This window comes from Cynocephalus volans, chromosome 17, assembly GCF_027409185.1.
Source record: "Cynocephalus volans isolate mCynVol1 chromosome 17, mCynVol1.pri, whole genome shotgun sequence".
Lineage (NCBI taxonomy): Eukaryota > Metazoa > Chordata > Mammalia > Dermoptera > Cynocephalidae > Cynocephalus > Cynocephalus volans.
This window is the reverse complement of record NC_084476.1, coordinates 20,650,349-20,677,036: the sequence shown is the minus strand read 5'-3', so window position 1 is coordinate 20,677,036 and position 26,688 is coordinate 20,650,349. Positions and strand designations below refer to the sequence as shown.

General features: G+C 44.3%; 1 protein-coding gene across 5 annotated transcripts in view; it reads right to left on the bottom strand.

Moving 5' to 3' along the window:
- Positions 1-26,688, bottom strand: part of ASTN2 (astrotactin 2) — a 902,747-nt gene that overhangs the window by 34,762 nt on the left and 841,297 nt on the right. For all 5 annotated transcript variants that reach the window (XM_063082086.1, XM_063082087.1, XM_063082088.1 and 2 more), the window contains one exon: positions 17,939-18,080. In XM_063082086.1, coding sequence (XP_062938156.1) covers positions 17,939-18,080 — 142 coding nt within the window. The remainder of the gene's footprint in view (positions 1-17,938; positions 18,081-26,688) is intronic.

Genomic DNA, 26,688 nt, shown 5'->3' with positions numbered 1-26,688 from the left:
GGGACAAAGTAGTCTTTAAGCGTACCTTTAATTTTAATTTCTTTTAGGAGAAAAGAAAGAGCTCTGAAGCAAATGTGACAGAGTAGCGACATGCATTAATCCTGCATGGTGGCACAGGGTAGCTTACTGCACTTTCTTCATACTTTCTGTATTTTATTTTAGTTTTCTTGATTAAAACAAATGAACACATCTCTGACACCTATCAATTTATACTTTGCAAAGCTTATTGCACAAATAACCTTGAAAGCAAGACAAAGCAGGCTTCATTGCCCATATTTTACATTCAGAGAATTTGATATTGTGAGGAGGGAGGGAAGGGGCTTTTTGATCAAGGACACATAGTGGGAGAGTGATAGAGCTGGCACTTAATCAACTGCTGGACTAGGGCTCCTTGCGCTGCATTCACCTTGACTTTGAAGACAAAACTGTTCCCCTTCTTGCAGAAAAATCTCTTTGAGGTTTGCATTGGTCCAAGGACTAAGATGGCACCAACATACTTCTGATCTCTAGCTTCTCGGTCAGTCCATCCACCTTCACATCCCTCCACTGTCCAACAATGCGTCTTATGTTACCAGCTCAGCAAACATTTCCTGAAGCCAGGACATGAGGCTGGGACCTTAGGCATTCCCTGCAGCAGAATACTTCATAATTCATACCAGTCCATTCTCTCCGTCACCCTCTTTGCCTATTCCCTTTTCATTAGTTTGGTTGCTGCACCTGAATAGGGTTTCCACCTTCCCCACACAGAACATTGAGTGTAAGGTGAGGCAGTGCAGCACAGTGGTTAAGGGTCCAGGACGTTAGCATCAAAAAGACCTAGATATGGACCCCTCTCTGTGCTTCAGCCCTGTGATCTTCTATTTCTTCATCTGTATAATGGGGATAATAAGACTCTGAGGACAACAGTGTTTGTTTCCCTTACCCAACCATCCTTACCCCTTCTTCTGGAAGCACGGTACCTGTATCAACTGAAGAAGCTTTTCTCCAACTATCCATGTAGTTTGGGTGGGACTGTTCACCTCGTGTCCCTGCTTCCCATCATAGGAGTGGTGACATCACCCAAGCAAGGCAAGAGTCCTTCCCAACTTGATTCCTACAGTTCCATCCCACCTCTAACCTATTACCAGTATATTAGCCAGAGTGATCTTCCTAAAGAGCAAATCTGACGATGTCTACTAAGCAGCTGGCTCAAGACCCTTAACAGCTCCCTTTACCCTCAAGATGGTCTGCACTCCTTAGTTGGGACTTTGAGTGCTACCAACCTCTTCTGCCTCATCACCTAAACTTGTTCCATCATACCATGATGACTTCAGTATGGTTTGTAAACTTGCAGTGTTGCTCACTTCTCAGAACCTTTGCACGTATGACTTCCTCTCTCTGGAATAACATTTTCTCTTCTCTCCCTAGCTTCATTTTACTGATCCTGATCGCCTTTTAAAATTCAACGAAAACGTCCCCCTTTCTGGCCAGCTTCCACTGAGCTGAGAGGTCTTCTCTCCTCTGATCGTTCCTATCATTGACCACATCTCATCGTGAGTTCTGTGGAAGCAGGGATGATATCTTGTTCATCTCTGGGTTCCAAGAGTGCAGTACAGAGCCTGACAGATAGGTAGACACTCAGGAGATAATGGAATAAATGAACACCATTGCTAAGAGGGAGGATGTCACATTTGGGCATACCCTTAGAGAAAGAGTGTGCATTGGATAAATAAAGGCAAAAGGAGGTCATTCCTGGCTGCTGAACACTTCCTTATTCCTTTGACCGTCTTTGCCTTAGCCCATGATCTGCATGATGTTATAGAATCAGTTCACCAGTTTTAATTGGCTTGTGGTATAGTGGTTTGTGCATGCATCTAGTTCCTTCCAGCAGAATAGGGAACTCTTTAGGTCAAACATTTTGTCTCATTCCTCTATATGTCCTCTTTAGGGAATAAATAGCAGGAAGGAATATAGTGCAGAGGGTCAGAGGACGGGCTCTGAAGTCAGAAAAGACTTGCTTTCAAATACTAGTTCTGTCACTGATTCGCTCAGGGACTTTGGCCAATTTAATGAACCTCTGTGAGCCTGTATTTTCTTACCTCTAACGCGGGGGGTGGGGGGGGAAGTATCTTATAATACTACAGATGTTTAAATGCAATATTATACATATTCATTTATTTATACAATAAATTATCTATTACACAATAAGTACTTATTGAGTGCCTCCTGTGTGTGCACAATTGACTGTATATAAATAAACAAAACAGACACCACCTTTACCCCCAATCTACGATGTGTAATAGGGAGCAGGCATTAACACACATGTAAATATGTATTGCAAAGTGTGATAATTGCAATAAAAGAAAGATGAGGTATATATTTTAGACTATGGGTTTGGGGGATTCTGATGAAGCAATATTGAGGCTGAGAACTAAATGATGAATAGGCATTAACCAAGGGAAAAGATGCAGCATGTGCCAAGGCCCCGTGATGCGTGACAGCACATGCCCTGGTGTACAGTAGGCTCATTAAATGATAATGTGATTTCTGCGGAGGCTGGGTCAGTTAATGATTAGAAACTTGGGCTCTGGAGTCAGCCTGCCTGATTTCAAATTCTGGCTCTGCCACTGACTTGCAGCATGACTTTTGGCAAATTTCTTTACTCCTCTGGGCTTTGGTTTTCTCATCTGTTAAATGGGGCTAATAAAATAGTGTTCTCATTGAGAGGATTGGATGAGATAACTTATGGAAAGCATTTAGAACAGTGCCTGGAATGTCAAAAACGTTCTTTAAATAATAGTCATTCATACCATTGATTCTTTTATTTGTACTCCAAAGTATTTACATGGATGCTATCATGAAAGAGAAGGCAAGGGTCTTGCCTGAAGAAGACTTGTTCAGGTTATAAACTGAAAAAGAATAATGGGAAATTCTGGGAGGTTGTCCAGTAAAGTAACAGGGACTCAGTTTGCCTCTCTGTAAATGCTATAACCCTTGCCTCTAGGAATGGAACATTTTATGATGCCCAGGGTAGTGCTGAGACGCCTTGAGAAGATTCCCCTAAACCTGCCATTGGCTATCTAGATTTGGACAAGGGTATTGAGATTCCTGCAAGAAAGTCATGACTCCAAGACAACATATTATTCAAAAAAAAATCACTAGATTAAAATAAAATCAAACAAATAAAAAAATCTCTGGGGGTTAGCTCTGTTTTGTTTTACTTTGTTGTTTTTTTTTTTTAAAGATGTTTTAATATCTATCAAGAAGCCAGTAAAATTGCTGTTTATTTGTCCTGTTACTTCTGAGTGTCTTCCTTGCCCCTGTGCTCTCTCCCCTCTCTCTGTTACAGGACATAGATACGTTAAGAAAGATCTATTTAATGGTATTGTTACTACACACATTGAAGGAGAGATTTCTGGGGACAGGCCTGTGATAAGGGTGGGAGGAACTGGATACAGTCGTGGGAGTCAGATAGGCAGTTCACCGACCCACCCCCTCTCCGCAAGCAAGACAGCTCCCCGGCCTTCCCTGCTTGTTTTAATCTGTGAATGTTTCCCAGAAAGAAATAGTAACTTCTCCTTTTTCTGGCAGGAGTGCCTGATGAAACTCCCTGAAAACAGGGCCTCTCCCTCCCCTTCAAGCTGGCCTCACACAAGCTAATGCAAATCAGTCCTGACCCAGCCAGGGGTCTGTGGGAAGGCTGCCAGGAGCTTCAGGACAAACACGCAAAGAATGTTATTTCATTTCTGGCATCCTGGGGAAAAAGGGACGGAGAGAGGGAAGTTGGGCAGTGAAGGGGGTAGAGAGAGGGAGAATGAATACCGATGCTTACTGCAACAAGAGTGAAGCAAAAGGAAAGGACGGGAGGAAATTCACAGAAAGGACTGACTAGGTGCCAGAAATAAACACATGGACTACTTTATTTAAGTTTCACATGTACATTTTGAAGTAGAATTTATTACTCTCACTTTTTGAACGTAGGAAAAGGCTTGATCTCCAAGGTTTGGCAATTTTTCAAAGGTTACCCTACTACAAACTGTAGAGTCAGGATTTGAACACAGATTTTGAAATTTCAAATCTCAGGCTCTGTCTTCACACTGAGGCTCGCTTATTGGTTGTCCTTTGAGAGATTCCCCCCAAAAACTAGGAGCATAAGAACCCCCATCTCATGACTCCTATCTTCTGTCTCCTCTTCTGCAGCCTCTGCCATCTTCCAATTCCAGATTCATTCTCTCTTACCAGAACTATTGTAACATACCACTAACTCGTCTCCCCACCTTCAGTCTCCCCTACTCAAACTCATGCACCACAGAAATCTTTCCAAAACCCACCTGTGACCTTCTCATTGTTGCTCAAAACCCATCGATGGTTCCTTAGCCTGAACTGCAAGGCCTTGCAAGTCCTGCATCTCCAACCTCAAATATTGTATATTGCAACTATCTTGAACTTTCTGCTGCCTCCCATATGTGTCCCTCCAACTTCCCACCTTCTTGACTTTCTTTCAGCTATTCCCTCTGCCTGTGATGCAATCACTCCCACAATTCTAAATGTTCAATGCTATCCACTCTTCCAGACCCAGTTCAAAGGCACCTGCCCCAAGGCACACTGGCTGTTAGAGATCATAGCTTTCTCAGAACTCCCATGCCTTTATTATGGGGCAAATCACCCTCACACCCAGAATCACTAGCTGCTTACAAGATTGTCCCCAACACCAGGCAAAGCTCTGTAGATCTGAGCCATAGACTTCAAATTCTAGCTGCGTCCCTGCCTAAAAGAAAAATGCATAAGAATATACAAGTGCAGAATCTGAAGCCAGATAGCTTATGTGAGAAGCACGGATCTGCCATTTTCTAATTAGGTGACCTTGGGCAAGTCATTTAGCCTTTCTGTCTTCATTTGCTTACCTATAAAATGAGTATGGTATATTACTTACGTTAGAGGGTACCATATTGTTAAGGTTCAAAGAGTTAGTGGACCTAAAGATTTTAGCATAACGACCGGCATGTGGTAGAGTTTGATAAACAGTACATGATGACAGTGATTGGCAGGCAGGGGCTGCATCACTGCTATGTTCTCAGGTAATAGTTACAGCTGTTTACGTGAAAGCTGTAATACCTATTACTGATCTTTGGTGTTTGCTAAATTGAATACATACTGAGTGCCAGACCATATTTTAGGGATTCACAGGTACCTAAAAACATGGTTTCTAAAACCTATCCTTCTCTTGGGCACTGACAGTCTTGGTTCTCTATAATCATGAGAACCATATTAGAGATGTATTCAAGGAACAGTAGAAGAAAACAAAAAAAAAAAGAAGAGGGAAGGAAGGCATCTCTTGTTATGTCAGATGTTTGAGGAAAACGCCCCCCAAACTGTCCATATCTCATGTCCAAAAGGCTTCTGAGAGATGCCCAAGAACAGAAAAATGTGAGTAACTTTACAGTGGGCAGGACAATTAACCAAGCATGAGTCCCCTTCATGGTCACTCAAACTAAAGAAAGATCTTGTATGTACTTGATACTGTGCTGAACACCCTGTGCCTGGAAGCTTTGCATTTGTTAACCACTCTGTATTTGTTAGACCATGTAATTCTAACACAGAAAGCAGCAATACCCCCACCTTACAGATGTGGAAATTGAGACCCAGAAAAATTAAGTATCTTGTTTAGTGAGAAGCAGTCTGAGATTTGAAATGATCCGGGGCAGTCTGACTCAAAACCCCATGCTCTTAGCCTCTAAGACACCCAAGAGGATCAGGGACACACAAATACTTGGATTTAGGACAAGAGAGCAGCGGGTGGTCTATAGTGGAGTTAAAAGCCCTGGCCCACCTCTGTCACTGGCTTTCTCTGTGACCTAGGGCTTCAGTTTCTCCTACAAAGAGAGAAGGTTTGGGTCAGCAGTGTCTGCAGCCTCAAGCTCTACTATCCTGTGATTAAAATATGAAAGCAGAATGGGATTGTTGCTCCATGAGGGAGTCTGTCCTTGAGGGAAAGGAGAACAGAGCAGAAAGAAAAACTCCAGAAGTCTGGATTCTGTCTCGCCTCTGACTCTCTGCACCTCCTTAATGGGGATCCCTGCTGTCTGCTAACATCTTTCCAGCGATGACCTCAAGACTGCTCATAGCAACAGCCTCCTTCACAAACGGAGGTGGGAGTAGGGGGAAGGCAGCCCCTCAGTGTGGTGATGGACCCTCAGCCAAGGGATAGGGCAGGGAAATGTTCAGGGGCCTGGCTTCTAGCCTGGGTTCATTCCTAGAGTCCGAGAAGGTCAGAGCACAAAAGGACTTCTCCATCCAACCCCCTCATTGTAATGAGAAGGAAACTGAGGTTCAGAAAGATGATGATTTTGCCCAAGGCCCCAGGTGGATGGGCCGCAAAGCTGGGCACAGAGCCAAGGTGGGGCTTAAGACCTCTTCCCAGAAACCCCTCCTCCTGCTGAGCTGTCTCTGTGCCTGGTCCGTAACAAAGTGACGCTAAAGTAGAAAGTGATGGACACAGCCTGCTGGTAAGAGCCGTGGATCACGAGTCAGGATCCCTACATGTTAATCCCGGCTTTGCCTTCACTATGAAGCCTATGGGTCTCTTAGGGTCTCAGCTTCCTCATTAACACACTGAAAGAACTGACCCAGATTAGAGTTCCCAACTTAATGACCTGCAGGTTAATTGTTACCTATGCAATTGGCTTATTTGGTGAATTTAAAATTGGCTGTCAGCATGAACTAATTAGGAAGTTTTACTCAAACATCTAGATTTCTGGCTTGGAACCTTTGTCATCAGTGGGGCAGCATTCTCATATAGTAATGAGTAGCTGGAGCTAAGTAGTCTCTGCTCCATTTCTAGTTTACTACTGTCCCCACTGTTCCCTGTTATTAAGCATCTGACTACACTGATGCATTGACATCACTGGCAAGTTCCTCCTTACAAAGGGCAACCGAGAGTTTGCCTCATGTCCATCAGCTCTCCACTGCACCCAGCATGGGGTTGTCACTGCCCCCTCAGGCTGCCAGCCCATTGAGGGTCAGTGATAGAATGTTTCCTGATAGTGAGCTGAAATCCACCTCTCTTGTAGCCTTGCACCATTGTCCTGATTTCTGGGGTCAGAGTAAACCCATCTGTGCCCTTTGACCCCTGCACAGCTCCAGAGAGGGTGGAAGACAGCAGAACCATTCTCCTGTATCCTTTCTTAACTTGAATAAACAGTCTAGGTCACCCAAATGTTCCTCAGGAACATTATTTCTAGGGCATTCAGCGATCTGCTTCCTCTCCTCTGGGCATTGTTCAGACACTTGGTCTTCCCCTTGCTAGTCAACTCTTGTCTGCAGCCATGAAGCTCATTCACACATTCTCTCCCTTGCAGCTTTCCCACACTCCTCATGGAGCCCACCACAGCTGACGAGTCCTCATCTGCCTGTACAGCCCTGACTCCCCTAGTTCCCCTTGCCCCTTGCACTCTGCTGCACCATGCTGCCTCCTGTTCCCAGCCTTCTCACAGTCTGTGCTCTGCCCGAGACCCTCTTCACCCCTGTATTGGCTTCTTAGGGGATGCCATAAAAAATTCCCACAAAATGGGAGGCTTACAATGACAGAAATGCATTCTCTCACAGTTCTGGAGGCCAGAAGCCTGGAATCATGGTGTCAGCAGGGCCACGCTCCTTCTGAAGGCTCCCAGGAAGAATCTTTCCCTGCCTCTTCCAGCTTCTCATGACTCCAGGTATTCCTTGGTTCAGGACAGCACAACTCCAACCTCTGCCTCCATTTCCACATGACTTCTTCTCTCTGTGTGTCTCTCTGTCCTCTCCTCTTCTTAGAGTGACATCAATTGTTGGATTTAGGGACCAACCCAATCCAGTATGATCCCAAACTAAGTACATCTGTAAAGACTATTTCCAAATAAGGTCACATTCTGAGGTTTCAGGTAACAGATAGGAGTTTTTCGGGGACACTGTTCTACCCACTACAATCCCTCCTCTCACTTTCTCAGGAAGACCTTGCAGCAGAGTGTCCTCCTGGCTGGGTTAGTGGCTCTTCCTTGGTGTTCCCACAGCCCCTGGACATTCCCATCAGAGAATGAAATGCAGCATCATGTAGCAATCTGGCCCCTTCTCTGTCTCGCTGCCATGACTGTGAGCCCCATGAGGACAGAGACTGTGTTCTGCTTAATTAGCTCTGCATCCCAAGTACCTAAGTTAGTGTGAAATACCTTGTAGATGACCAACAGATATGACCTTTTCCTGAGCACTCTGCACCTCCACCAGTTATGAAGAACAGGAAAAGCCATTTCCAGATGTTTCGAGACAGAGCTAAGGCTGTGCTGCTCCACTTTCGCCCAGCACATTCCCTATGCAGGGCAACACTCATTGGTTCCCCAAATGTGTGAGGACCACCCTTCCCCTTTCCCCTGCACCAAACGCCCTTCCTCACTCTGAACTCAACCCAGACTGTTCTCCACACTGTGGTCGGTGTTATCACCACTAAACACAGGTTAAAAGACATCTTGTCCCTCTTCAAAAGACTTTTCTGGCTCCCTGCTATGTCCAGCTCCTCTGCTCGATATTCAAGTCCTGGTTCTCCAGCCCAGCCTGGCTCCCTTGCCCACTCCACGAGTTCACACCAGCAGTCTGTGCCCTGTCCCTCTGGAACCCTGGCTAGCCTCCCATTCCTGGATGAAATCCTGGATGCAGTTTGAGGAAACAGCCTGCCTGAGAGTCCCCAGCAGGTTTTAGGAGCCTCACTGTCTGTCGGCTGAAAAACAGCGTTATTTTTCCTCTAAAGAGTGTCTCTTGGCTTGGGATGCATGGCTGTATTTGCTTCTGGCTTGAGGACAGCTCTCCCCTTCTCCGAGGCCCCAACTGTGCACTTTGGAGAGGTCAGCATGACCTGTCGTTAGATGGAATTGCGTCTCTAGGCTGCTGCCCCTGCCCCTACCCCCTGACCAGTTGGACTAGGCACTATAACCAAAGGAAGTTCACATTCCACTCAAGTTTGGGGACATCAGGGACCCAGTCCCATGCTGAGTTCTGGGACACTTGGCCACACTCAACTGGCTATTCACTCCAGAGTCACATATTAGGCACAGAACATTATACTCAGGCTGGTATGGGGAGTGGGGCATCGGGGGAGGAGAGTGGAGGAAAAATGCACAGGAGGATCCTGGACTCAGCAAGACAGGGACCAGGAAATGAAAAGAAAAGGAGAAGATGACGGAGATACAGACACCGAGAGAGCAAGTAGAAGGGAAGTACACACAGACACAAAGAGACAAAGATGGACAGGAAGTCGGAGTGACACAGAGAAGGAGGTAGTGTCCATGAGCAAGACAGAAAGACAGCAAGGGCGCAAAAGAGAAGGAGGAAGAAGAAGAAAAAAGTCAGACAGCAACAATAAGGAAAGGATCGAAAGGAGAAAGCAGAGGAGAGGTGGTGGAAAAATGGGAGGGGTGCAGGGAGGGAGGAAGGAAGGGAGGGATGGATAAAGGGAAAGAGAGTGAGAGATGGAGGGAGGAAAGCAGAGATAAAAAAAAGAATGAGAAAAGCTCACAGTGGGAAAGAAACAGCCAGGAAAGAACAGGACAGGAACTCTGTCAGGCCCCTCCTGGCTGCCTTCCCTAGTGTGTCCTGGATCAACCTTGGGCCGCAGCCTCGGCTTGCATTGGTTCGGAGGCTGCCGCCCAGTCCCCTGGTCAGTGTGGAAGCCTTCCTCTGTGCACGTCTCCTTTCTCACAGGAGCTGAAGGGACTTGGCTCAGGACGCCCACTAGACAGACTGGGTCACTGCAAGTAGGAGAAGGAGAAGTAACTGGCCATAAGCTGAATGCGGTTCTTTCACCTGGACTCAGACCCCTGCCTCCTCGATTGCCAGGTGCTGGGGTCCGTCTCCTTGCCTCCATCATCTCTTGAGATGCACAGCCTCCAAATTCATGAAACTGCCCTTTGAGATAGCCCCTTCCTATCCCTCTTCTACAAATGGAGAAACTGAGGCTTCCAAAGTGGAAACCACTTGTCCAAGGTCCCATAGCCACTTACAGCCAAAGGCAGGATGAATCTTGGGTCTCTGGCCTTATGTAGTCTGGGCAAACGCTCTTGAAAGCCAGCCCTGGAGGACTCCTGATGACTTTTGTGCTGTTTCCAGTAAATTCTGCACTGATTCTTGGCATGAAGAGAGGAAATGAAGAGGGTAGGGTAGGAATGTAAATAAGAGGAAGCAGTGGGATTTCATCTAATATGTAATTATATTATCCATGGTGGTGGCCCTGGCTGCTTCTGAGATGTGCTGCCCAGGCTATGCCCAGGGAGGGTGGTGTCCTGGGGTGCTGGGGAGCTCAACAATGCTCCATCCAAGGCTCCAAGCCCTCAGGGCTTTTGGAATAGCATCTTTGGGCCAGGAGCCTGACCTGTTTGCAGAAGCACATGGGAGTTTGGAGACACTGGGAATAACTCAGCTGATGAGAGCTGGGGATCAGAGGGATCTCAAAAATGACACTGGGAGTCCATCCGTAGGCAGGAACAGGGGTCCTCATACAGACTCAGGGTTCAACTCTTTGTATGGAACAGTGGGGGTTGGAGAGGCAGGACAAAGTTTGGAGTTCAGTGGTAGCCACATAGCTTTTGGTGTGAGAACTGAAAACTTGTTTTCCATATTGTTTCCAACCCACACAGGCATGGAGTTTTGTCTAAAAGATCCCTTTCCAAAGCTTCCATCCCCTGACCCCCACAATTTCTGCATGTCAAATTCTTCTCATAATCTAGTGGGATAATTCTGAGTTCAGACACTGGAAATAAATTGGCTGGGCTCAAATCTTGGCTTCTCCACTTACCGGCTCTGTGACTCTGGTCAAATTATCTAACCTCTCTGTGCCTTAGTAGCCTTATCTGTTGGATAAGAACAAGAGCAAATGCCTTAGAGAGTTGTTTTGAGGATTAAATTAGACAAGATTTATGAGAATGAAAGGAAGGAAGGAGAAAGATAAAGAGAAACAGAGAGGGAGGAAGAAAAACACGGAGACAGAAACCTAGAGACAGATGTGGAGATGAGGTACTGGACCACAGCCTGGCACACAGTGGGTGTCCCCTGCATATTTGGTGAGAAAGTGAGTAGGAGGTCGTGAGTGAGTGAAGGGGAGAAATCAGTGTCTCCAGGATTTTTGCATTGACTTGGAAATTCGTTCAAAGCACTCAACAAATATTTCTTGGATTCTTAACTGATGTCAGGCCCTGTTCAAGGCACCAGGGGTAGACGACGAACATGGCAGACACAGACCCCACTCTTATGTCCTTCCAGAGAGAAAAGATAAACAATAAACAAGTAAACAGATAGTAAGTCATTACGGCTTTAGTAGGTACCATGGCTTGTGTGTCTGTGTGTGTGGCAGGTGGTATCTACGGTAGATAACGTGGTCAAGGAAGGCCTCTCTAAGGAGGCGACATCTAATCATGAACCTGAAGGCAAACAAGGAACCAGTCATGGGAAGAGCCAAGAAAAGGACATCCTGGGGAAAGGAAACAGTAGCAGCAGAAACCTGGAGGAAGGGAGAGACTGGCAAATTCTAGCAAGTGCCTGGACACTAACAAGTGAAGGGGCTACTGCGGGTGAAGAAGACTTGCCCTGCTTTCCCAGTGAAATGCTGTGATCGTAACGGTGTCAACAGCGGCCACCCCAGGTGTGATCGCTTAGGTAGAGTATGTAGTCACAAACAGTAATAGCGGTGGTCACTCCTCCTGCCATTTGCTAAGCCCCGACAGTGAGCGAGGCACTATCTTGTGCTCTTTACATGCCTCAGGTCATGCATCCTCACGAACCTATGAAATAGGTTCCTTTATGATTCCATCTTAAAGATGAAAAAACTGAAACACAGATAGGTGAAGGAACTTGCCCAAGGACACACAGTGGGGAAGTGCTGGAGCCTAAAAACCCACCGCTGTCTGATTTCAAAGGCCTTGTTTTAAAATGTGTGTGTAAGGGGGGTGGTGGTGATGGGGGTACCCCCCTTCCTGTTGCTGCTCTCTGACAAACACAGAGTGGTATTGACAACCCCTCACATGTGCACACAACCTTATGAAAATGTTAAAGCATTTTCTCATCTACTATCCAGTTTAATCTTTGCAGCAATCTGGAAAGTTACAATTAATAATGTTCATTTCATGGATGGGAATGATGAGGTGTGCAGTGCCTTCCCCCAGGGTCTTCCAGTCCCCAAGCCTGGTGTTCTTGCTGTTGCAGTGTTGCTTGCAATTAGAAAGCCCTCTTCTACTCCCACCCTCTCCAGGTACCTCTGACAACTCCCCTCTGACAACTCCACACACGAGTGGATGGAGACTTGAATGGCAAGAGGGGAGGGGAGGCGATGGTGGGCTTTGGAGGGGGCTGGGGCATGAATCTCAGCTCTATCCCATCTTGTCATGTGACTTTGGACAAAACAATTCCTCCCTGAAGCCCCAGTTTTCTTATTTGTGAAATGGGATATGACAGCACTATTAGTGTCATCAGTAGGGTTATGGTGAGGATTAAAAGAGATGGCACACGGACCTCAGCATGGGTCCTGGCACACAGTGAATATTCGGTTAAATATTATTAACAGCACTGCTGTTATTCAGAAAGTATTGGTGGCACTGAGAACCAGAACCTTGGTTTGGAGTCCCCACCCCTCCTTCAGCACACAGGTCTTAGTGCCCACTGAGTTTAACCTCTCCATTTCACAGATGAGAACATCAAGGCCAGAGGAGGGGAGGAACTGGTCCAAGATATCACTGGGAGCAGTGAGAACTGCTGACTGATTCCAGACCTCAGCTGTTTTGTTTTGCTTTTCTTACAATGCCCTTTCTTCTCGAGAGCCCTGGTTTTCCTTCTGCTCCTCCGACCCCACCCCTGCTAAGCAGGAGCCTTTCTCCTAAGCCTCCATTCCCACCATGATGTTGGCTCTTGGCTGCAGGACCCAGGCTCCTTTGGCATTCCTTTCATAGAGATGCAGCCAGGGAGGTGAGGGTGGGCCTGGGGCAAGCCTCTGAATGTGTGGGAATGAGTCCCCCACCCCAGGAATCAGGCCTAGCTGCTGCTGGCATGTTTACTGAGGACCTTTTGGCAGCCCGCCACAATTAGAAAAAAGCAAAGCAGCCAAGACAAGACAGAGGCTAATTACCTGGGGTAATAGGAAATTGGAGAGCAGCTACAAGAGGGGTGTCTAGGCCTCTGGCCAGGCAAGGGCAGGGACCGTGATGCCCAGCCTGGCATGAGCAACTGGCTCTGAGTGGATACTCCCACCCAGGGTCACCCTTGGACTCCAACAACCCAAGGGAACAGAAGCTGGCTCCACTGTCAGTCCTTCTGGGGACCCTCTCCCTCTGCTGTTCTTGTTTGTTTTTATTCAAAAGCAAAACAAATGAAACAAACAAGGAAATTCAATTTAAACAGGGCACGGGTGCTGATGTTTCTGTTTTGTTACACCAGGGTGAGCTTAGGACAGAAAATCAGCCTCGACTTTCACTCCCTCAACTGGTCTCACCCTGCGGCGCTGTGCAAAATTACATGCATGGAGGGGCTGCAAAAGCAATTTGCCTTCTTAGATGGGGTGGAGAGAGGGAGTGGGAATGGAGGAGGACCAGAGAGAGAGAAAAACCAAATTGCAAGTAAGGAATATGACAGAGAGACTGAGCTACGCACTCAGAAATAGAAATGAAGAGATCAACAAGTTGAAAGGCAAAGAAAGAATGACAGAGAGAACCACAGACAAAGACAGGAAGCCATACTGAAGATACGTACACAGAGGGGAAAGAAAAGACAAAGAGATACCAACAGAGAAGCAGGGAGGCACAGCTGGGCAAAAGTAAGTGAGAGAGGTGGAAGGTTGGAAGGGCAGGAGCCCAGGAGGAGGGGAAGGAGAGAGAGAATGAGAAGAAATTCCAAGGCAAAAGTGTGCATTCCCAGAACTCACGGCGGGAGTGGACCGGACCGCATGCACCTTCATCTTAAAGATGCTGAAGTTGCAGAATGGGGAGAGGGTATGAATGTTTAGCCCAAGAGGCCAGAGGCAGAAGTGGTGGCAGCAGGACGTGAACCCAGGCTCCCCGGTGGAGAGACTGGCCCTCCACTCCCCCGTCACCTGAATCTGGAAGTGTGGATGGGGGCTTGATGTCCAGCTGAGCTGAGCTGAACTAAGACTTGGCTCTTTCTGAGCCTTCTCTTGTCTGGATCCATTCTCTCCTTTCATTCTTTTTCTCCCCAAAGGATTCTGAATGGTCATTCCTTCCAGGGCTAGTGGGACCCCAGCTTGCTTCATCGGGGCCAGCTCTTCCAATGTTGTCCTTGGAAGAAAAAGACACTGATAACCAGGGACTGAGTCACGAGAATGAAGCAGGAAGAAAAAGATAGTGACTAACACTTCCTACAGACCTCCTATGTGTCAGGCTTATTCTGAAATACCCTGTTCGTGGAGTTTCTCAACTTCATCTTCCTTTCTATAGCCCTATGAAATAGGGATGATTACCAGCTTCCTTTACCAGAGGAAAAAATTGTTGCATAGAAAAGGGAAGAATGACTTGCCCCGGGCAGGGTACGTGTACAGGGCAGAATCAGGATTCATACTCAGCCCAGACTGTCCCCAAAGCCTGCACTCTTTTCAGAGAGTCCAGTAGCCTTTCTGGCTCAAGAGGAAGAAAAAAAAAAATGGTAGGCATCCATCAAACAGAAAATGAGAAACCCCAAGAACTGACACTGGAACTATTTTAAAACTCGAGACTGAGTCGGTCAGACTTCACAGGAAGAGAGCCGCCACTGGGATAGGAGACTGTTCCAGACATGACCCTGGTCCCTGGTCAGAGTGGCCCAGAACCCAGGGCCATTAATAAAGTCAATTTCTAAATATACACATGCCCAGCGACGACCACTGAGCTGCCACAGGAACCCTCCCGATCTCCCCTGCTGGACTGAGGGGGGTGCTGCGGGCCTTGACCAAGCCCCCACCTCCTTCCCACTCTTCACACTCTATTTCTTTCCTCCTTTCCCTCTCTCCCTCATCCCCAACTGCTCTGCAACTTCTTAGAATGTAAAAATAATAATAATATTAATAAATAAGCAAACAAATAAATGAAATAAAGAAATGTTCAGAGTTAGGGATGACAAGTCCATGACAAGCACATTTCCAGGACAGAGGAAGAAAGAATGTCCCCTATTTCAAGAGGTGGGGAGGAGGGCTGGAGTCAGGTAGCGGGGAAAAGAAAGGGCAAGGAAGCGTGTTCATTGCTTTTGAAGGATGGCAGTTTGATTAGTCAGCTCTCAGTGTTAATTGTTTTGGGGGGTTCCTAAAACATTTCATTGCTTTCTACGTAATGGGGCTGTGGGATTCCAGCCCAACCAATGCCAAGTCCCTACAATGTCATCACAGTAAAAGGGTTACTCCTTCTGTCTTAGCAGATAGGAAGCACCGGATGGGGTTCTGCTCCTCTCTGCTAGATGCTGTCTCTCCCGTGGGTTGGAAGATGGATGGGGAGGGAGCTGAAATTAACAATTAGCACAAAAAGGGCAACGACAGCAATGGTGATAACAGCTAACACTTTTCAGGCTCCTACTGGGAGTTCATTGTCAAGCAGAGATTTTGCATGTTATCTCATCAAGGTCTCCTGGAGTCCCAGTGAGCTGGACACTGCAGTATTCACATTTTCACAGGGAAGGAAATGGAGGTTCAGAGGGTCAGCAGCTCACTCAGTGTCACACAACTAATCAAGGGCAGGGCAGGGATTTGAACCCAGCTCTGTCTGCCTCCAGTCTACACCCTTAATGAGAGACAGAGGAACCAAAGCCAGCCATCAGGAAATCTTCAGAAAGTTTCACTTTCTTCATACAATCCCAGTTTTTAGAGTTGGTGGGGACTGTATAGCTCTTAATCTAGTCACATACTTGTATTTCATAGAGGCAGTGACCCCAGAGCCAAGGGGCTGGTGTCAGTGCTTACTGAGTAAGAGGCTGTAGAGTCATGCTCTCGAAGTCTGGATCCCAAAGCCACCACTCACTGTCAGGACTGTGGTCATCCTTTAAGGCCTGAGGCCCAAGCTACCTCCTCTATGAAGTTTGCCCAGATGTCCCACTAGAAGAGATCTGATAGCCTACTGCTTTTCAGGGATTTCATTTCTAGAGCATTCACTGCCCTCAAGTGATTTCAGATAAAATTTGAACCCCCAAATCTCAGAGACAGTCAGTGGTAGGGCCAGGGTCAGAAGACTCAGCTCATAGTGATATTCCTGACTTTGGTGCACCAATGTCAACATGTGGAGTGTTCAAAAGTTCACCACAGTCTTCAGAAAAGTAATGGACTCCAGATAGGTAGAGGAAGGGGGAGATGAGTCGTGTTTTAGAGGTGAGGACGTTCACAGATTGTGGAGGGACTAATATTTATCGAGCACATACTTGGAGATACTGCACTATGGTGTTTCTTGTTTAATTCTCACACAACTCTGCAAGCTAGGATTTTTTCTATCTCTGTTTTACAAAGGCTGAACCTGAGGATTATAGAGGTAAAGCAACTTATCTAAGGTCACATAACTAAAAATATCAAAGTCAGATTTGAATCTACAGTCTGTGGCCTCTCACATCACCACTAGGTTATAAGTTACCTGAGGATAGGACCTCTGTCTTAGTCACACTCATACCTGCAATCCTTAGCACAGAACCAAGACATAGGAAATCCTCGGAAAACGTCTGCTAAATAAGTAAATTAGTTATGAATTAGTAAATAAATATGCAGCTAAACAAAATAATTGATAAATGAATGATTGAATGAAATGAAGTGTAAGAGCAGATGAATAGATAGATGGGTGAATGGGATGGATGGAAGGATGGATGGTTGGGTGGATGGAGTAATGAATGGATGAATGAATGAATCACTGAGTGTGTGAATAAAAGAATAAATGAACGAGTTGAACAACTGCTGAATGAAGCTCGACTTCTTCACAACTGCACCTTTCTAGGTTGATAAAAAATGTGGTCTATGGTTTCATAATTAGGGTCTATGAGGAGAGCTGGTCTCTAGAGCTCTGTGTTATAGCTTATGATGGCTGCATCCAGATGCAGCAACACTCATTGAGGTGGAAAACAAACAAAAGTGAGACCCTGTTTTATTCTGAGACTAACAAATGACTCTCAGAGTAACTTCTACTTGCATTTCCAGAAGTTTGAATGCAATGACTCCAATGTACTCTACAAAAGAGTCATAATGGCATTGTTTCTAAGAGAACAACTGGATCTACTGATAAAAAATTACATATGAATAAATACATATATCTCAGTATATATATCTTAGTGTGCGCATATATTATATGTATATGTGCATGTGTATATACATATATATGTGTGTATATATACTTATGTGTCATTAATGATGGGGATATGTGCTGAGAAATGCATCATTAGTTGATTCTGCCATTGTGCAAACATCATAGAGTACACTTACACAAATGTAGATGGCATAGCCTGCTGCACACCTAGACTATATGGCACTGCATTCTAATCTTATGGGACCACTGTCATATATGAAATCTGTTGCTGACCAAAATGTAATTATGTGGTGCATGACAGTATGTATATACACTGATCTAATATTTTTAAGAGGAGGCAGCATGAAGGAGAGAAAAGAACACTAGGCAGGGATCCCTGTCCCAGCCCTCCTGGATATCTTGCTCTATGATCTCGAGAAGGCCACTTTCCCTCTCAGGGCTGCAGATTCTTCATCAACAGGAAGAGTCATTTTGAATTTCTAACCTCCCTGCACCCTTCAGCACTAATCCTGTGTGATTCTGTGACCCACTGTAGTCACACTTCTCAAGTGGACGCGTCTAAAGCTTAGCATCTCAAGGTGCACACACAGGCTGGCCAATAAAACATTTCTTTGCCCTGGACAGAATAACTTATGTCTTCCTTCCCAGGTTTAAAATTGTCCCGTCTGCTTCATGCTCCCCATCCACCCAACATGTCTTACTTGTAGAGACCGTCAGGTTCCAGACACTTGAAGATGACCGAGTAGATACTGACTTCAGGGGCCTCTCCATGGCTTCGACCAGCTGCCACGCAAGACGTGCCCAGGCCAGAGAGTAAGTCATCAGCAAAACTCAGGAATTCTCCTGAAGGGAGAAAAAGAAAGGTGAGCTCCCCAGCTCAGTCTAGGTGAGCAGACATTCTTGCTGTCATCCAAACCCATCAAATCTGGATACTATTATCAGGAGGATTAGTGGATAGAAAAAGCACATGACTAGAAAATGACACAGATTAGTATGTAGCCTTGATGACTTTGTTCACATTTATGTCTGAAAATTAAAGCGGGGATGTAATACCTACCTCTATAAGATTGCAGCAAGGCTCAAGTGAAATAAAAACATATAAAAAAGCAACAAGGGAATTGTGCTTTCTTTCTGTCCGTAATAACTTTTCTGTCCTTGGCACTGCCACTGACTTCTCAAACCCTTCGGCAAGGCCCTTCTTTCTTGGAGTTGCATTTTGTTTATTAGTATAACGAAGGAGTTGGACTAAGGATGTAAAATAGTTTCATTTCGCAGGTCCACTCTTATGCACTGGTACTGGATTTGTGGAGTATTATGCTGAGATGGACAGAGACCTAGTCCAGCTAAGGAGGAAAGAGTTCTATGATTGATTAGTCACGAAGGTCAAGGGTACTGAAAGGAAAAGTGTAAGAATAAGTGGAACATATTTGTGACCGCCCCCTAAACCCATGATTCCTAAAAGTCAATCTAGCCATGAGAATTTAGGAAGCAGCTGAAATTCACTAGAAAGAGAACTAATAAAGGAGAATAGAAAGAACAACCGAATACCTGGAATCATGGGATCTAGTCTTAATTCTGCTAAAAATGTGCTGTATAGCTTTGGGCACCTAAATTCCCACCTCTGTGCCTTAGTTTTCTCTGCAGGGTGAAGGTTCTAGAATCACTATTAGGACTCTTAAAAAAATTAAAATAAAAACATGGATGTGCACAAAGATTAAGTTATAAAGACAAACACTGAAGTACTATTTATACTAGCAAGGATTTAGAAACAAGAAAATGTTCAACACTATAGAAATAGCTATATCAATTATAGTTCAATGATGCAATGGGATATTGTATAGACATTAAAAATAATTTGTGAAAAAATGTAAAGTTGTGTGGAAGAATATTCATGAAATATTGTTCAGCTAAAAAACAGAGTACACTATTACAGAATAATCCATTTTTTGGTGGAAATGTATATTACATATTACATGTATATGTATTTAAAATGGAAGAAAGAAAAAACAGCTAATGCTTAATGGTGGATCTGTCTGGAGAGTGAGATAATGGGTACTTTTTCCATTTTATTTTTGCTTATCTCTATTTTTTAAATTATCTTCAATGAACATACATTGCTTTTGTAACAAGAAAAAAATCAATAAAAATTACTTAAAAATAGATAAAGTAAATGAGCTACACTAACTGGCCTCTCAGTTCCCTTCCAATTCTAAAATTGGATGATTTAGGAGCAAAACTGGCATGTGAGGTACTTTAGAACACACAGAATGAAATGAAATGAGGCCTCCAACTCCTGTTTCCCCGTTCCCCTTCATGCCTGATGTGGAGTCTCTCAGACTCTCTATTCGTGTATATTCCTGGTCATAAACAAGAGGAGGATACCAGTTCAAATATATCCTCTCTACCCGGGATTAGGGGCAAGCCAATGCAATGGAACCATCATGGGACAATATTGGACAAGTGTTTAAGAAGACTGGGACTCAGAGAAGCCATGTGGTACTTCTCCACCAGGGCACTGGTTGGGCAGAATATACAGATCACTTTCTGCTGGTCTTTCTTTTTTAATTTCTACAAAATCACAATGAAAAACAAACAAAAACATTTAATTCTTCACCTCACAAGTGCAGCTTATAACACTATCTAACTGAATTGCCTGGGTGCCCCTCGGATTCAGTTGAACAACAACTCTGTGATGTACTTGTCCCTATAATTCAACAGATAAGATGGGTACTGTTTTTTGTTTTCCATTTTTAAAAAGACAGTATACAGTTCATAGACTTGACGTGTAGATGCCAGAATAAGTGTCTAAATTAAGCCAATGTCAGCAACATGTAATTCCAGCTGCTATTATAAGACAGACCTGGGACTGAATTCTATTTCCACCTTAAACCTCTCAATGTCTCAGTTTTCCTTTCTGTTGCAAGGGGCTAAGAGTTCTTTTATGGATTTGGACTCTAGAAAGTAAAAGCCAAGAGTCTAGAAAGAGAGAAAGATGTCCAGAACTAGAGGTTTTGCTGGAAAATGAAGAAGTAAATGAAACTGTTATTCATCACAAATTTTGCCATCTCAAATTTCTTTTGTAGATCTCTTATGTCAGCTTCTTCCATAGCATGATCATAAACCAAACAACATCTCCATTCCAATAGATATCAAAGCAGAGCAATGTATGGGGTGAAAAGTTAAAAACAAGAAAAAAAAAAAAAAGGGAGGGGAGAGACCTTGGATTATTCATTGGATGGAATGAGGCCCTGTTTCACTTAGTTTCTCAGGATCCAAGTCTGGCTGCTTGTATTTGTTTTCTTTGAGCTTGGATCCATGTCTGTCTGCTTTTCAATTTGTTTCCAGATAGCCATTGAGAGAGTTGGCTCTTCATGAGGGAATTCAGCTGCTTGTGGCCTGTATTAATTGTCTTGAAGCCAAAAGATGGCTGACATTTATTTTCAAATGGGCATAGCTTACCAGATATTTCCATGAATTTCAGAATAACTTGGACCATGGATAAAAGCCCCATAAACATGTCAGGTCACTGAGATCGGCACAGTTCTAAGTTCTAAACAGTTCTAAGGTTTATAAGTTTAGTTCAAGTGCAGAAACTGGGTAACCTGGAGTATAATTAGTCATATCAATACCATCATAAGGCTATTTAGTACCCAATTCTAGTTGGGCCTATATACATATAATGACCTTCTAATGAAAAATAGTTAAAAGAAAGTGAACTGATATTTCATACATACTTTTCTTTTTTCCACTTAATTCTCACAGCAACCTAACAAGTTAGATGTTATCATCCCTATGGTAAAGCTGAGATTAAGACTGCAGAGTTAGAAAAAGACAGAGCTGATATCTGTTTCCCAATGTTTATCGCAGCCCTCTTTACAATAGCCAAGAGTTGGAACCAGCCCAAATGCCCATCATCGGATGAGTGGATACGGAAAATGTGGTACATCTACACAATGGAATACTACTCAGCTATAAAAACGAATGAAATACTGCCATTTGCAACAACATGGATGGACCTTGAGAGAATTATATTAAGTGAAACAAGTCAGGCACAGAAAGAGAAATACCACATGTTCTCACTTATTGGTGGGAGCTAAAAATTAATATATAAATTCACACACACACACACACAGACACACACACACGCACACAAACCGGGGGGGGGGGGGAAGAAGATATAACAACCACAATTATTTGAAGTTGATATGACAAGCAAACAGAAAGGACATTGTTGGGGGGGAGGGGGGGAGGGAGAAGGGAGGGAGGTTTTGGTGATGGGGAGCAATGATCAGCCACAATGTATATCGACAAAATAAAATTAAAAAAAAAAAAAAAAGACAGAGCTGAGATTTGAACCCCTATTCTTCTAACTCCAAAACCATAGCTTTTCTTTAATACTATGCTGCCTCCTAGAGAAAGTTTTAAAATGACAGTGTTAGAAAAGAAGATTTCTCAGTGCTATTCAATTTGCAGTTGCATTCCTGCCACCCTCTCAGCTCTACGGGGTTGGGGAATGAGACAATAAAAGAAATGGTCCCTGACCTTCTACAGCTTGTAATCTGACAACAGGAGGGGTTGTTAAATACAAGAACAGACCCATAAAGTAAATTGTAATATTGCTTTTCTTGGCACTCTATTTCAGAAGGTTTAAATGCAATCTACATAGAGACAGGTGAATGAAGTGACCTCTCGCTATCCTTCCTCACCTAGTGGCGGGGGTACTGAGAAAGGCCTGGGGGCTTCTCTATGCACTAATGCAAATCAACAGATGTATTGTGGTTCCCCAATGTACCATACTCTGCATCTGGCAGCGGTGCAATTGAATGAGCAATAATATAATGCAGTGGTTAAGAGCTGGGGCTCTGAATTTACACTGCCCAGGATTAAATTCTGGCACACCCTCACTTACCGCTTGCCTTGGACAAGTTCCTTAACTCTCTATATCTATGTTCTCACGTGTAAAAAAGATAATAGTGTCTAATTTACAGAGTTGTTGTGGATATCATATAAAACACAGTACATAAGTTAATTAGCAAAATGGCTGGCACACAGTAAGAGCTCAAAAAATATATTAACTCTCATTGTTTCTGCTGTTCTTATTCTTGTTGTCATCCTAACAGAGTAGAGATAAGAACTCTTACGGATTTTCTTTTTTTATCCAAATTTCTCCTTTCATAAGGGTCAAAACTGAATCCCAGAGAAAAAATGTGGCAAGGTCATGGCCTTACACAGAGTGCAGGAGGATCTGGAACAGAACTTAGTGTCTTGACGCCTATAGACTATGAAATCATTTATATCAGCCAGCCTATAAGATAAAATTGCTAAGAATAGAAGAGTTTTCCAAGCTGCCACAGAAGCTCTTCCTCAAATTCTGACAATTTTATTCAGCATGCATGTGACATACATTTACGGAGCATTTACTATGCACCAGACACTGTTCTAGGTGCACAGTTCCATCTTTGTAAACCTGGAATTTCTGAAAAGATACAAAGTCCAGAAGAGAAAGAAGGAGTTCAGTAGTATATTCTAACAATATATTCTAACAGTGGTTTGGAAATTAAAACATATAGAACTCCAAGAGTAAGGTTAAACACTAATGAGAGAGGGGCTGGGCCCCCCCAACCCCCGCTGTAGCCACACTAATCTCCAGCCAGACACACTCCAGTTTGATTTATTTTATACACTAATGTTCTATGTTTCATTTAGTTAAAACAAGAAATTGTTTATAAAAACTTGGTTTCAAAGTTTTATTGCCGGGCTGGCCAGTTAGCTCGCTTGGTTAGAGTGTGGTGTTGATAACACCAAGTTCTGGGGTTTGATACCTGTACTGGCCAACAGCCATATATAAAAAAAAGAAGAAGAAAGAAAAAGAAAAGAAAAGAAAGAAAGAAAAGAAAAAATTTTTATTGTAAAATGTTTGAAACACAAAATCATGCTACATTCCCTCATAGAAATATAAAAGCTCAGGAATGCTGCACCCTAAATCAAGGTTTGTAGCTCCTTGGGGGCAGAGTCCAGAATCAAACCAAGCTCTTTTGCATATGAGCCCATCCGCCTTCCACCAGGACACTCTGCCTAGGGTGCCTTTGTCCCCTCCTCCCTGTACATTGTCGTAGTCTCTTGATAAAACCCCACTAGAATCCAGGCTGCTGCCATCGCTTCACTCAAGCCTGTCTAAGTCTCTAACATTCTTTTTCTGTTTTTCTTTCCTTGAAAACAGATAGGGAGTTGGGAGTCGCTTGTACAGGAATGTGCCTGTTCCCTATTACGGCTCTTCTGGGGCTGTAACCCGAGTGGGCTGGGGCCAGACCCCCACACATTTCTTTATCCACTCAGACTCGAGCCTTGCTCTCATTACGTCCCACAGAAAAGGTTAATCATGATTCTGCTGCAGCTTCAGAACCAACCCAACAAAGCACAGAGCGATTTTTCTAAAGGCCCCACCCCTTACCTCAATTCTCTCTCTCCCTCTCACTCCCTTAATCCTTTTTCTCCTCATTTTCTCTCTCCTTCTCTTTCTCCCCTCACCCTCTCACTTCTGATTGAGTTGAGGTCACAGTCAAAGTCGGTCACAAGAGCAAATTGAAAACAGGTTGGGAGAAAAGCAGCAAAGAAATTCCAGAATGGAAGGTGGGGGAAGCAGTGAGTTATTTAGCCCAGGTGGGGAAAAAGGTCCCCAGCTCAGAACTCCATGCTCTTTTCAGGAAACACCAATGGGATTTAGGGTCCCCTCTGGACCTGGCCTCTCTCTAACCTGAGATGCTCTTTGCCATGCTGCCGAGGAAGAAGCAGGTCTCTCTCTCCCTTCCCCACCTTTGCTTTACTTGGACTAAAATAGAAGTTCATTCTGAGACCTCATCAGTGACAAACGAATCTTTAAGGGCCTCACACCTATCAGTTGCAGTTGGTTTGTTTCTTCCAAAATATGTTGTTACTTTAAATCTGAAGAACCCGTGTGAACGATTCTCATCTTTATCATAATGGCAGTATAAGGTAGTGGAAAGAAAGTGGGTTTGGGAAGCAGATGAGCCCTGGTTTTGAAGCCATGCTCCCTACTTGTGAACTAGCTTATCCAGGGATGGATGATTAAACTTTCAGCGACTGCATCTTCATCTGGAAAGGAGATGACCATATCTATTTCAGAGAATCAGGTGAGGAGTAAATGAGACAATACATGTAGTGGACCTGACACCTGGATGGTTTGCAAAGGTGAGTGCTCCCCCATTCCTGCTACCTTATCCCCACCAGTTCTCATCAATTTATCTGATGGCAAAATTGATGGTGGTCAAACTTGGATGCTTTTAGATACGTTACAGAATATCTAACTCCCTAGAACATTCCTGTGTTTTGCAAAAGGAAGTAATTATGGAAGAAAGTTAAAAAGAAGGAAGCAGGCAAGGAGAAAAGGAATAGAAATGTTTATTTCATTCTTTTTATGTGGCATCAACAATGCTAGACATTTTTACTTAGATTGTCTTGGTTAAACATTCAAAACAACCTGTCTTGATTAAAATCTGATACAACCCAATGAATTAGGTTAATTGTGCTTTTACAGGTGAAAAACAGGCTCGTGGAAGGTTAAATAACTTGTCTAACGAAGTTCCACCTAGGAATGGCAGAGTAAAGGTTAGATAGGACATGTGAGACCCAAAGTCTGTGCTTTTTCTACTACACATTTGCCTCCAGACTGCAAAACGCTGAAGGTGGGAACTGTGTTTGATCACCTGTGTGTTATCAGTACCCAGCATAGGGCTGGCTATACATACAGCTGTTTACTGAATTCTGTGAAACTGAACTTCACTGGATTCACCCCATTTTCTGAACATCAGCACCTGGTATGAGAAGTCTCTCTTTCTTGACGGCCCGTGGCTCACTCGGGAGAGTGTGGTGCTGAGAAGTCTCTTTCTTGAGAGAGCCAGGCTGCCTCCTGTGTGACCTTTCGGGAGTAAATAAGACTCAAGAGGCACAGGAAAGAAGAGATTGACAAAAAAATAAGGGCTCCAGAAAAGGTGATCATTGTCTAGCAATATCTACCGAGAGTTCCCATGTCCCAGGCACTGTGTTAAGGGACTTCTGGCTCATTCTCACTCCCATCCTCTGGTGGACGTCTGTTGGGTTGACTACTGGAAACCTGTGCCTCTTTCTGACAACAGCACCCCAGTTTTCTGTGGGGGAACCAGCTCTCCCTCAATCTATTTGATTTAGGTTGAGCTAAGGCCCCTTCTATCCTGCAGAGATTGGCATGTGAGCAACGACCAGACAATCTACGTCAGAGGCCAAAAAGACAAGTGACCCAGTCCTGATAAACCAGACTAACTCTTGGGAAATAGACCAAGTCTTGATGTCATCATCTGAAACCCCGGACCCAGTCGTGTCTGAAGCTGGATCTCCACTGGATATTTCAGATACATGAGTCAGTATTTTTTTCCTTTTCTGCCAAAGCTAGTTTCTATTTGTTTGATGTTACTTGCAACTTGGAGTCTTACGAGATACAAATCCTATCAAGTAAGTTTTATAATCACCACATCATAAATCCAAAGAAAAAATGACACAGATCTAAAGCAAATTGCCCAAGGTCATACAACATCTAAATAACAAGGCTGGAATTCAAATTCAGAGTTGTCACACTCCCAAACCTGAGCCTTTCCTGTCATAAAACAGTGCCCAGGAGGAGGAATACAAAGCTTGTCCTATTCAACAAGAATTCATGATATCCCCCATGTCCCACTTCCTCTGGCCCTCCTTTCTTCTTGCCTGTGCTTCTGTCCTCACTCACCCCTTCCAGCCATGCTGGCATTCTTCTTCCCCTCTAACATGCCAAATGCTCCTGCTGCAGGGCCTTTGCACCGGGGGTTTTGACACCTGAAGAGCTCTTCCTCATATCCTCGCATAGCTCACCCCCTCTCCTTACCCAGACCCCTGCTTTAATGTCACCTCCTCAGAAAGGCCTTCTTCCCCCATCCAATCTAAAGGAGCATCTGCTGTCATCCTCTACCACTTTTCCTACTTTACTTCTCTCCAAAATCTTATCACTATCTCTCATATATTCGTGAATTGCTGCATCATCTGTATACCTCACTGTAAGCCCCGTGAAGAAGGGACTTTGTTCACTTAGCATAATGCTATATACAGCAGATTCTCTGTAAATATTTGTCTAGCGAGTGAATGTATCCACTGTGTACTGTAAACTGAGCTGGTGACTGGGAGGACAAACTTCAAGAAGGAAGTCTTAGTTTGACTTCCCTCAAAAGCAGTGCCTAAGACAGTGGCTTGGGTGCAGATGGTTTATTTGGGAGGTGATCTCAGGAAGCAAAGGAAAGGGAAGAGTGAGACAGGAAAGAGGAAAAGTCAGTGTGAAAGTGCATCATCAAGTTTGCTGCTGTGAGGGACAGGGGCTCAACTCTGCAGGGGTCTTTAAGAAGCAAACAGGATGCCTCCTAGAACTTTTTGG